The sequence below is a fragment of the Drosophila santomea genome, chromosome 3L (genome assembly GCF_016746245.2).
Source record: "Drosophila santomea strain STO CAGO 1482 chromosome 3L, Prin_Dsan_1.1, whole genome shotgun sequence".
In the NCBI taxonomy this organism is placed as follows: Eukaryota; Metazoa; Arthropoda; class Insecta; order Diptera; family Drosophilidae; genus Drosophila; species Drosophila santomea.
The window spans coordinates 22,421,103-22,433,901 of NC_053018.2; the positions used below are offsets into that span (position 1 = coordinate 22,421,103).

At 44.3% G+C, this 12,799-nt stretch overlaps 1 protein-coding gene across 2 annotated transcripts in view; it reads left to right on the forward strand.

Moving 5' to 3' along the window:
- Positions 1-12,799, forward strand: part of LOC120448886 (MOXD1 homolog 2) — a 111,215-nt gene that overhangs the window by 78,463 nt on the left and 19,953 nt on the right. For both annotated transcript variants that reach the window (XM_039631102.2, XM_039631103.2), the window contains 3 exons: positions 6,905-7,189; positions 7,818-8,003; positions 8,998-9,193. In XM_039631102.2, coding sequence (XP_039487036.1) covers positions 6,905-7,189; positions 7,818-8,003; positions 8,998-9,193 — 667 coding nt within the window. The remainder of the gene's footprint in view (positions 1-6,904; positions 7,190-7,817; positions 8,004-8,997; positions 9,194-12,799) is intronic.

Here is a 12,799-nt window from a genome sequence, read left to right on the forward strand (position 1 = left end):
CAAAACAGCCGGCACGTCTAGGTTTTCGGAGTTTTTCAGTTTTCCAGGGGCTTAAGTGGAGAGCCTCGACCAGAGGACGCATGTTTTTGTCCATTTTTCCGTCCGGGTTTTGGCAAACGTTTTTCGAGGTGAGTGACGGCAGGGGGAGGGTCATAAATAACGAGCCCAGTTGAGTTGCTTTTCAGCGCAGCTGGTTATGACCCCGACCGGAGAGGAGATTTCCTGAAGCCCTGCCAAATGCAACAGGGCCGGCACAAAAGAAAACGGCCCAAACCAGGTTGTAGCAAAAAACGCGAAAATCTGCGCATCCTTAGAGCTAAAGTAATTAAAGTGGCAAGCGCTGACAGCCAGAGGGCGCCACCTAAAAATATGTCATATAAAAAGCATGGATATATGTACACGTATGTACATACGTGCAAACGTATATGGAAACCGCATGCAAGCCGCTTCCATGCTCCTCATCCGTTGAGCTGTGCAAAACCAATTTGTTTATAAAAATATTAGACCACATGTTGCGAGGGTTGGGGTTGTTGGGGGCTCTGCTGGATGCCATAAAGTATGCAATAGTTGCCTGACCTGTGTAGTTATTTTATTATATTATTTATGGTCAAATGGCGAAGTAAACTTGCATTTTTTGCCCCGCTTTTTCTGTTTTTCATTCGGCAAACTCTCTGAACAAACTCGGTTAGTAAATTCATTTTAAGCCAAGGGGGACTGGCCATTCCCCCATCGGAGGGTGTTTTCCCGCTCATACTCCGATGTAAGCCAAATACCGCGCTAGTGACCAAAGCAACCGCAAAGTCCGAGCAACTAAGACACATCCACACATAAACGGGCGAAGAACACAGATGCAGACACACCGACACACACAAAGTAGCCGCAAAAAAGTGGTCAGTTGGCCAAAAACTAAACGAAATGTAATAAAGCAACGGATATGCCAGTTTGGCTTGAACCCCACTTCATCACCATACCCCTCTCCACAACCCTTTATCGGAAAAGAGGGTCCATGGATATATTCTAAAAGCATTTGCTGCAGCAGCAAGCACAATAAATGAATATGAATTAGGCAACAGGGAAGCAAGAGTGAAAGAAAAATATCTAAAATGAACCCAATACAGATGAGTGTCAGTCTTATGAAACGAGACCCCAATCGACTGTGTTGAATAGCTGTGAAAAAAAGCTGGATATGGGTGCTAAAGCTGGTAGCTTGTTACTAAACATTTTTGTCTCGACTTAAACTTAATTTACTGAATTACATTGGTTAACAAATCTAGTAATGGCTAACGAGCAATTCCCTTTACAAATGAAATAAGGAAGATTGAATTGATGCCTTGATTGGTAAATGTTTGAAATATTAGTAACAAAATAGGATTACTCAAAAGCTTAAGATAACGTACGTAAGAGGAGGCGTTACAAATTGCCATCTTTCTAGCTTGTGGCTTTTTTATTTTTACAAACTTATTCGTAATTTAGTTTTTTGACACAAACATTCCATTTTACGGATATTTATCCCTGCTTTGTATCACCATTTCTCGTCTTAATTTGAGCTATAACTTAAACTATATTTGCTTGGCCAGACACTTTTCTTTTGACCCATTTGAAGATGCCATCTTATTTACACTTTTGTCTTAATCTCGTTATGGGTGGCAATTTTAGTTTCATTTGTCAAATCGCACACATACTTATGTCTGTGTCCAAATGAATTTGCTGCAATAATTTACGCTGCATTCCTCTCGTTCATTCCGAACTCAAATACTGCCGCTTTTGTCCACTCAGAAACATTAATTTTCCTCACAGCTTAAACAACATTTTCATTTACACCCACATGTGAGTAAGTGAATGGGTGAGTGAGTCGAGTGAGTAAGTGGATGAATGAATGAGCCGAGACAACATCTGCGGGCACTCTGGGGAGAAACCATATTAGATTTGTTAATTTAAATGCAATTGCCAAAAGCAGTTGCACCTTGAGCCAAATGGCCTTTGCCTTCCTACCATAAATAAATCAAATTAATGTCAATTGCACCGAAAACAACAACCAGGCTCAGCACAAATGTGTCCAGATTCGGCTCAAACGACTCAATATAATGAAACAAAAATCATTAAGCCACTTTGTGGAGATGGAGAGAGTTTCGAAAAACGATTACAGGCCTGGGACTATTTTGAATATTTCGGCTGCTTTGTCCATTGACTTCCTATTCGGGCTGGGCTGTCAGGATCGGGCCAGGAAGCGATCGAACCTGTCTGGGCCTCCAGCTGTGCCCCAAGATGTCATGATGCATGTGGACTGGCCTCCGCTTCAGACGGTTGTCAACAATGTGCAATGATTTCTCTCCGGTCGAAGGCAATCACAGAGTCTGACACGGCAATTAGACTGCAACAAAAGGGTTCGGGGGGACGACCACTTCTGCCTATTAGTTATTGAAATCAGCTGTCAGAAAGTTCCGAAAATTGCACAAGTCCCAACTGACGACTGGAATGGCATAAATGCCACAGCAACCAAAAGCACCGACACACACTGCGAGAAATCGAGGATATGTCAAGGAAACCTGGGCACGTCTGAGTGGGAATCGAAGTTTCCGATGTAATTTCCCACATGCAAAATTGATATTCAATGTGCTTTGGCTAGTGTAGAATAGCTAAGAAGAGTGGATCCCTCGACAGCCACTCACAAAAATGGCCGACGTGACCATGGTAACCTGTTTGGTATTCACACCAGGGTAGGCCAAAAAGCCTGGTCACATTTTATAAATGTTGTTCCTGTCGGTTATGGATGGAAGTATAATGAAAACCATCTTTTCAAACCATCTGTGATTTGGTGAAAACAACACTGCGTATGGCTGATATTTATTCGCATCCTTTCAGCTTGAAAAATTCATCTAGCAAAATGAGAGGATAAAACCTTTGAGGGCCACCCTAATGCAGGCACATGCACTCGTAGGAACAGACACACATATCCAAAGGACACGGGTTTCTGGGGAATGCTTGATTTGATTGCGAGTGAGGAGAAACAGTAAAGAGGAGCAAGAAGAACGGAAAGTACCGTGGATTTTGAGCTCAGCTGCTGCAGAAAGTTTTCACAATGCCAGTTGCCCATTTCCCCGCTCAAGTGTGAATTCATGTAAATGTGTGTGGAAGTCCTGTGCCGCATTTGTTTGCTCTGTTTATAATTCAATTGTAAATGCATTTCAATTACGTGCACATTAAGCAGGGCCAGCACAGACAAAGTTTTTGGTGTCGGGCCAAGGACTCCGACTTGACCACTGGGCCAAGACCAGGACCAGGGCCATTACCACGGCCATTGTCGGCCAGAGTCCGGTCCAGAACCAGAGTCTGAGCCAACTTAGCGAACGGAACACGCTCCGCATTTAAGGACAATTGGCCCATTATGGCAGCGCGTTGAAACGGCAAAACGAAAGTGGGCAAAATACAAAGAGTGCGAGGGGAAGGCATCCAGAATAACAATGCCATTAACAACTACTGCAAATGGCTCTTAAAGGTGCAATGTGTGCACGAATGCCGAAGAATGGATAGGCAAGAGTTGGCTGCCTGAAGAGAAAAAGGAAAAAATGCAATGGTTTGCAACTAAACTTTCAGGCCCATCTAGACAATGTTGAAAGCAGTTTTTAAAAAGTTCGAAAATAAATGAAGCAGCAATTAAGAATGCACTTGAGGCTTGCAGATAATGCAGAACAGGTTGGATGACTACGATGGTCCATCTTTCACCAAGTAATTCGTGACAGGAGTTGCAGATCAGGACATTATAACATTCAACTAAGCCAAATGATATAGGAATGATAAAATATAGTTTTAAAACCAAATTAACATACTTAAATACTTGTATTCATTAGGGCTAAACAAACATCTGCAGCGTTGTTAACAAGGCTTAATTTAATGTGAACCGGGCCAAAAAGACCCAACGGTTCCCGACCCCCCCTGAATAATCGACGGGGGTTAGAGTCACCACGTTGCGTTGAGAGCAGTGAAACCTGCCTAGTCAGAGGTTAAATGACCTTTCGAGTGCACTTAACCAAGCAGCAAGGCTCAGCCAAGCGCTCCGTTTGAGGATGTATCTGCATCGGTGTGTGTTGCTGTGCCTGTGTGTATTTCTGTGCAGTGTCCAACAACCCTCGCAAGTTTTTTGGGCCTTAACCAAAGCCACTCTAATGAGTCGTCCAAGACCGAGCTCCAGTCCCACCGCATTCACAATTAGCCTCGAGTCCTTCTGGTCCTGCAGCAGTCACTAAAGTGTAACCTGTATTCTTGACCACACTCCACTCCCCAATCCACACCGCCCCATCACCCCGTTCACCGTGCCCACAACATCGTCATCGTCTTTGGCAATTAAGCCTTGGCCGACCGTTGACCACGGCAAATGACCGCAGCCAGTTTGCTTTCATTAATTTTTGGTTGTAATCCTTGCTGAAGCTTTTCATTTCATTTTAGTTTTCGCCTCGCAGTTGTTGTTCCACTGACTACGACCGGGCTCTTTTCGGACTTGCCGGACTTGCCGGACTCTACCTCGTCATCCTTGTCGTGCGTGTGCATAGTTCGGTGCACACTTTTTCACACTTGGTCGTACCTACAGAGGTTGCCCAGCACCAGCAGGGGTCGTATGGGTTAAGGGGTCCAAGGGTTCTGGAAATCTTCAAAGCCCATTTATTTTGCTAGAATTTTGTTTAATGTGGCATCCCCATAGCCTAGAAAAACCTGTAATCTTAGGTATTACAAATTATGCCTAAAATAACAAAGCTAATTGAATTTCAATATTATATATCAAAAACTAGAAATTTTAAGATTTCAAAACGCAGTTGATCATTTACGCTCTCCTATAGAGAGGATAGGATATGTAGGATATCTTTTAAATGTAGAATACTCATTTTTACTTGCTGTTTAATTTCTTCTAATCCCATTAATACAAACTTTTAAAATTGTTAAAATTAGTATACCCCAAGATACAAAATAATTACATTTTATATTTCCCCCCCGTCAGCTCTAGCTTTTAACCATTCAACCGATGGTGGCACTTTGATAAGCCCTCATCTGCTCTCGATGCTGCGCCATTGTCTTGCCATCTTTTGCAATCCAAATTCCATTCAGGTCGCAAATTAAACAATTTACAGGTCACTTCCCAGTCCGGAGGGAGTGCTGACCGGCGACGGCCTCTTTTTTCTTTGTGTTTCCGGGGACTGACCGTTGAGTTTTTTGCCACAGTGGTCATGTTTTTACATCTGGGCCATGTCCAGGCCCAGTCAGCTTCGGTAGCCTCAGCGTTAATGACTTTTGTGCTGCGCCCGCTTCTTTTCCTGTCTCCCTTCAGTCGCCTGGCCAAATGTTTTAAAACTGGCCAGCAGTTTTTGCTGCTTTGCTGCTGCTTCTGCTGTGCTGCTGTTATTGTGGGTTGTTGTTACTGGCGATTGCCGGGCGGTTAGTGCGCCGCGTTTGCAACCGCCCGCAGTGTTTGCCAGGACAACCAGGACAACCGACTCATTTGTACAGGTTTTTTACACACTTCGCCTCGTTCGGCGATGGCAGTGGGCTGGCGGGAGTGGGGAAAGGGAATTGTTAATTAAAGTATTGTCTCCTCGTTGCTGGCAAAATGAACAAGTAGAAACAAGGACCTGACCCCACTAGTCCTACTCTGCTCTTCTGTGCTCGTCCTGGCCGTCAATTGTCGAACATGGTACTCTACAGTTCCACTTAACAGCTACAATGGGCACTTTGCCACAATGAATTCAAATGGATGCCCCCGACGTTCGTTTCCCCCTTTTTTTTCACTGCACCGCACTCACACACTGAGGACTGCATGTGTTGTTATTGTTGTTTCTCCTGTTTCGCTGCACACACACGTGGACATGACGTGCACACAATGACAGCTGACTGTTGGCTTCCAAAAGCCCCGAGGCCACGGCAGTCCACAAACGAGAGTTCGGGAGGGGCAGAAGCCCGGGGTCAGAGGTGAGTCAGGGGGTGCCGGAGAGTCGAAGGACTCATTGAGCAGGCCGTGATTCTTTAATGACTGCTTTAATTTTGGGGTTTACCAATTAAACTACGTGGCAAATGAAAAATACATGCAGTACGGAGCTCGCATTATACAAAGACCCTCCTGGAAGGAGGGAAACTTTCGTTGAACTAGACGAATACTTCGGGCACCCACTTGAAGTGTAAATGGCCCAAAGATGCAATTACCGAGAGGAAGTAGTCGAGAATTTAATTCAGCTAAATGCACCAAGCAGACATTTGAAATGCACAAGTACAGTCTGCCCCAGTAAAATTTGGCAACGCAGACTGGCCATGACTTGTTAAATAAACTTGTTAAATAAGAATTAAATGAATAAAATGCGGTCACTTGGAGAGCCAGGGGATCACGGAATGGTGGCAAACAATGAAGATGCCCAGTTTCATTCGTTCCGGGTGAAGTGCGGCAACGTGCACCATTAACCCGCCATCGACAATGCCGAACTTCAGCTTCCGAGTGCAGCTGACCAAACATCCCATACACCTGCCACCATAGTTATACCACCTTCGTCCTTCGTTGCAAGCTGGCCAGCTCTGCCCACAGGCAAACATCCTTGCTTCCTTCCTGCTCTGTTTTTACCGGTTGCCCAACTCGCAAGCGCTAGCTTCTGCTTTTTTGCGAGTGTGTACTTCATTTAGCAAGCGAACCCTGCCCAGAATAAACGGGGGAGCAACTGGAGGGCAGCGGGCTTCCGGTCCACGTGGGGCTTTCCCAGCCAGACAGTGCATCCCAGTGTACACGTCAGCAATGACATTATTGCCGCTGTTACAGGGTTGTTGCAACGCCATTATAACGCCATTGCCAAGACCCCACCTTGACCACCCCTGGCAACTAATTTTTTACACATTTCTCATTTTTCAACCCGCCATTATCCGCTCTTCTTTGCAGAACGACACGATGCGCCTGCTGTACATGTACCACGCCCAGGATCCGCCGCACGGCTCGGTGCGTCCTGGCACCCTTCCGGATCCGGCCCGCGCCTTCCGCCCCTACCGCCCCATGGTCCTCATGCAGCGCGCCCAGCTGCCGATACCCTCACCCACGCACGACGAGCGCGTGCGAGTCCTCGAGCTGCGCAACGAGGATGTGGAGCTGCCCGCCGGCGACCTTCCGCTCTTCTGGTGCAAGATGTTTAAGCTTGAGGACATCAATCGCAAGCACCACCTGATCCGGGTAAGGAAATTCGATTCAAGGCCCCTCCTCGATACTCCTTAATCGAGGGTCTACTTAGGTCGCTACATAAACATAAAACCAGGATAATTTACTAAATTTGTACGAGTTCGATTACCATTTGACTGCTCTTGCAAATGTACACCGATTGATGTACATCAGAAGATAGATATACATCTTTTAGATAAAATTAATAACATAAGATCACGATAAGTACTTTTCGACCTTGACGATTCAGATTTGATTATTAAGGCAGATTTTTTTTAAAAGAGTAACTTATTCAAGTGAAGAATTCTCAGGCCTTTTTCTATATTGAGTAATCTAACTTAGTACTCTTATTAAAGTCGCAACTCCTGCTCTCCTTTAAACATTTTTTCCCGGGTGCAGGACTAAACGATATTAAATACAATGCATAATTAAGGCCAAGTGCAGTGCCGCGTTCTGGCATTCCGCTTTTGTCTGGCAGTCACTGCTCCAGCTCTCCGCCGGCTGTATTCTTGTGTCCTCGGTATAACCAAATTGAAATATTAAAAATTTATCCCCGTCTCGCGCCCTATCTTTCCCACAATGCACATCACATCACTAACCGTTGTCTCCCGTCCTTCGGTTCATTTTCTTTTCATGGCTGCAGTACGAGCCGATTTATGATTCATCGTCCAGCGTGCACTACTTGCAGCACATAACGCTGCACGAGTGCCAGGGTGCCCACGCGGAGCTGGAGGAGATGGCACGCGAGCAGGGACGCCCGTGCCTCGGAGCCCGATCCATTCCGCTGGCGTGCAACGCCATCGTGGCCTCCTGGTCGCGCGGCAGCGAGGTAAGCATAAGCATCCGAGAACGGAATCGCATTCTCCGGCCCAGATACCCCCGATACCCCCAAAGCCCTCAAACCCAAAGCCTCGAACCCCGATGCACTGAGACCCAATACTCTCGACCATTTTCGTCATAACCATAACCATGCAATATTAATTTAACCTGCCCAATGCCTCCTTTCAACACGAAAAAACGTCGGAAAAGCCATGGCGAACACTTTGTTACCCTAAGTTATCCGTAACAGTAGTCGAGAAAATTCTACTAAATTTCATTTTATGCTCATCATGTAACAGAAAAAATATAAATTTAATGTTTCGTGACCTAATGCTGGAACTATTTTTGACTTCATAAGTCTATTTGTCCCTTAAAATTAGTAAGGAATCTTTACTGATTCTAGTTTCGAAATGCTCACGGCCCAAGGATAAGATCGCCAATGCAGCGATTATAATAAAATCAAATCAAATCAAATTTTCAGTGAACCGTGATCCTTCAACTTGCTCCTCAGGAGAGTACATACTCCTCTTGCTTACAGTGTGCATCAAAAAAATGAATACCTTGGCCCTATTGGACCCTGACCCCTCCGCCTGATTCGTGTTTTTGTTTTTTTGAGCAGCTCCGACGAATCAGGGCGGGGTTTTTATAATTTCATCAGAAGAGCGCCATAATGCAGTGGCATGTTTCGGCTGCTGTCCGCCAGGGGCGCTGTGCATTGCAATTGAATGGCAATGGACGATATGGCAAGTGGCGGGGTGCGGATAGCTGAGGAGGTGGACCCAAGCCAAGGACTCCTCCGACGGCTGCATTTAAATTGCACATGGCCATGGCATCCACTTCCGTTCAGGGCAGCCCAATCCAGCTTCTCTCCCAACTTATATGTATATACGCTCATGTGCCAGAATAATAACAAACACTCAATTTATTCCCCCAGTCCAACCCAGCCCATCCATTGTATCCCTTTTTTCGCTGTTTGCTGTCATATCTGGGCTTTCTTTTCGCAGGGCTTTACTTATCCACATGAGGCCGGCTACCCGATCGAGTCGCGACAAGCGAAATATTATTTAATGGAGACCCATTACAACAATTTGAAGCCCGACTTTGCCCAATTGCACGCCAGACAAATGGCGGATAATTCGGGTTTGAAAATCTACTTTACGCACGTCCTGCGACCTAACGATGCTGGCATACTGTCAATCGGTAAGTATCCCCACATTCCCACAGCGTCTATCCATCCCGAAACAAAGGGGTTCGCCATATGCATATATGTACATATGTGGATATATAAATTGCAGCTTGGCGGGCCAGCGAGTGCGAGTGGGAGAGCATCTGGTGCCCTTTGTATATTTTATGCGACAGGACTTTCTATATCTGTATGTGTTGCATGTGTGTGTGTGAACGTGTATGCAACTCATGTCATGCAATTTATGAGATTGCCGAGTGGACTGGAGCGCCACGATGGGTGTGGAATGGCAGGTCTAACCGCATTGGTGGGGCTAGTAAAACAAAAGCTTATGACTTTGCCCAGCTTGTCCAAATGCGGTTTAGTTGCGCTTGGGTGTGGGTGTTTGTATCTATGTGCACGGGCTGTCTGCAAAAACAGCCATAACAACAAACAAAAGAGATAAATCCCGGGAAGGAGCAGCCAGACAGCAATTTAACTACCTTTTATCCACCATGAAAGTTTATATCGTCACAATTTTAATTCGACCGGGCCTGTCAGACAACGGCAAGGCTCTTCATTTTTTCATTTGAGCTGCTCCAAATCACTCACAAATAGATTTTCATTTTAAATTTGCCGTTCATCGGACACAAACATACGCAAACACACGCATTCAAATCAAACAACTCGAACGGCTTGGCATGTGTCTGTAGTCGAAACAAAAGCGGAAAGCAGAAACTTTCTAGCCAAGCAACTAAATAATTCAAAAAGCAAAAGGTTAGGTGCTGCTGGTAACAGTTCATTGTGGATAGTTGCAGCGAGGGCTTCTCGTGCAGATACATAAATAGTCTTGACGATTTATATTCAATTGTACAATTGAAATTTTTGAACTAATAAACCATATGAAGTAAAAATATATTACGTTTTGTATAACTTTACTACAGAACTCGTTCACCTTGAGTTTTAAAACTACTGCAATTATTACCTGCTCAACTGCTAAAGCGTTCATTATAGCCAATTTCCGAGGTCCTCATTGGTACTACATCTCCGTTGAGTTTCTCTCCAAATATCATATTGTCTATTTATTACTGTTATTAACTGCGGCAAAAGTTTTGACTTACAAAGCGACTACTGTCGATTGAACGAAAGCAACGAAACAGCATTTTACAAGGGAAGTCGACTTTTCCTCCTCTAGTGCCTAAGCGCTTCTAGAGTACTTCTCAATCACCCTCCGCTGCACCGCGCATCCAAATCCAAACGGCCCGAACAAACCACCTGAAAATTCCTCAGGTTCTCAATTTTCTGTATACATGGCTTATTGTGTGGTTCGTGAGCAGGCAGAGGATAACTAAAATACTAATTTCACTTTAGATTTTTTTCTATTTTTTCATGTTGGTCGTGCTAGGCTGTTTCTTCTGTTTGTTTTTGGCATTTTGGGTGGTTGTGGTGGGTGAACTCCGGGGTTGGGCACCTCCTACCGGCCTGTCCTTGCTGTTGTAGCTGCAATTGTTATTTCACTTTTGTTGAGAGTCACGCAAACCAATATAACTTTTCCCCAACCGCACAGCAAAGACATGGCCCAAGCGCTAAATAAAAAGGGGAGTGGGGAAAACGGGGCGTTTGGACGGTTGGTAGAACTTCGACTACTTACATTTCATCCATCTTTTCTGTTTTTTGTTTTTTTTGAGTAGGTGTTGCCAAAACTTCCGGAGTAGAACGCTGAAGCACAGCGGAAAACAGAGAGAGAAGTGGATTAATACATCTTGATAGAAAAATACAATTTGGGAAAGCCAAAAAAAACGGAGAATTTTGGTATAATCCAGGGAACATTCGGATTCGGGTGGCCAAGATCTGATTCTGAGGGCTTTAGTGGCGGCTGACGGCATTTACCATTGAAATATTTAATTGGAATTTAACACATACCACGCACACAAACACATTCGCAGCAGCCAGTCAATAAATAAAAAATGAGGAAAGCCACAGCGAAAAATAAAATGTTGGCTACAATGTTCTCCTGGTTTGCTATAAATTGAATTACGGAGGGGAGCTAAAGCCAAAGCTTTCGGGTCCCACACGCATAAGTAGCTACGAAATTGCTACGTTTCCGGTCTGTTTCCGTCCCTCTCCCTCTGTCGCCCATCTCGCTCTCGCTGGCTGCGGCAAAATTTAATTTCAATTTAATTGGTTATCGATATAGCGCCCTGGAGTATGCAACGAATCTGTGATTAATGTTGCGGCTTGGCGAATTTTTATGGCACCTTGGAGATGGGAGCTGGAAGGTGGGGCGAAACAAATGAGATTGGGTATGTTAAGCCTGCTTGGGGATTGTAATCGGCAGCTCAAAGCTTTTCGGAAAATGAACTTTCATTGATCTCATAGGGAGGCTGGAAAAGAAAGGAGATTTATGATACGAACTTTACAAATGAACAATTCTACAATTCTATTACGCAAACGAGTGGAGAAAACCGATTCATTTCAATTTACTCCCAAATTACTACTTTATTATATTAAACTTTAAAAGTTAAGAAATATTTTTGCACATTTTGGCATAAATGGGTATTGCCATAGAAACTTAATGAACATGAAAGTGAACATTCAGGTATATAAATCTCTCTCAATCAAAGCATACAAGTGTTTTTTAAGTAGCCCGGAAAAATACACAATGCATGGGATACATTTAGCTGCTGACACAGAACTTATCTGACCCAAAAATGTTTATATCAAATTTGATTTCGTGGCCGAGTTTCAGGCAGCAATTTTGGCGTCAAAATATACAAATATATGGCCGATATCAGTGTCTCCCATGGACGCTAATCAAATCGTTCCCTCTTTTTGGGACATAAAGTGAGTGAGCTGACGCTTTGACACAAATTGCCATTTAAAATAATTAGAAAAGTTGCAATCGGACATTTTTGCATTCTGCCATTTGCCATTCACCGTGTGCTGGCTGTCAACATGCAACTGCCGAAAACCCCGCCAACTGCATTGGATGGCAGCGTTAAATATCGATTTGAAAAATATGTGTAGTTATGAATTGCGAGCGAGCTTGTCCCCGCCGCGCTTTGGGTCAAATCAAATAGAAATAGAGCCAATCGACCCTCCCCCTCGCTTTTGGGCCATGCCGGCGAATTTCGTCATGCTTCGAATGGCCAATATTGAATTTTGATTTAATGAATGGAAATTTGCAGAGTCGCATTGAGGGGAATAGATATGGAAATGGAATTGAAATGAAATGAAATGAATCCGAACGAATTGGAAACTCCCATGGTCAGTCATTTCACAGCGAGAGCTCTCTGTCGGCTTTGATAATATTCAAATGGACTGATCGAATTGAAAGTTAATGGAAATCAATTAAAGGATGGCCGCAAAACTTTTTGTCGACTTTCATGCAAGCGTCCCCGAAGAGGAGCTCAAACTTCTTAAACGACATCGCTCGCATGAATCGTAACTTTCAATTAAATTGATGATAGAGAATTTTAGTATCATAAAGTCCTGACACGCGCATTCCCCTCGCCTAGTCGATTGATTGATTTCGGTCGCATGACACTTTGTGAAATGTCCAAAAAATAGGAGCTGGGATGGACGAAGTGGGTGAAAAGTTTTTAAAGCCATCACGGCATAGTTAAACAAATTTTTTTCGGTAA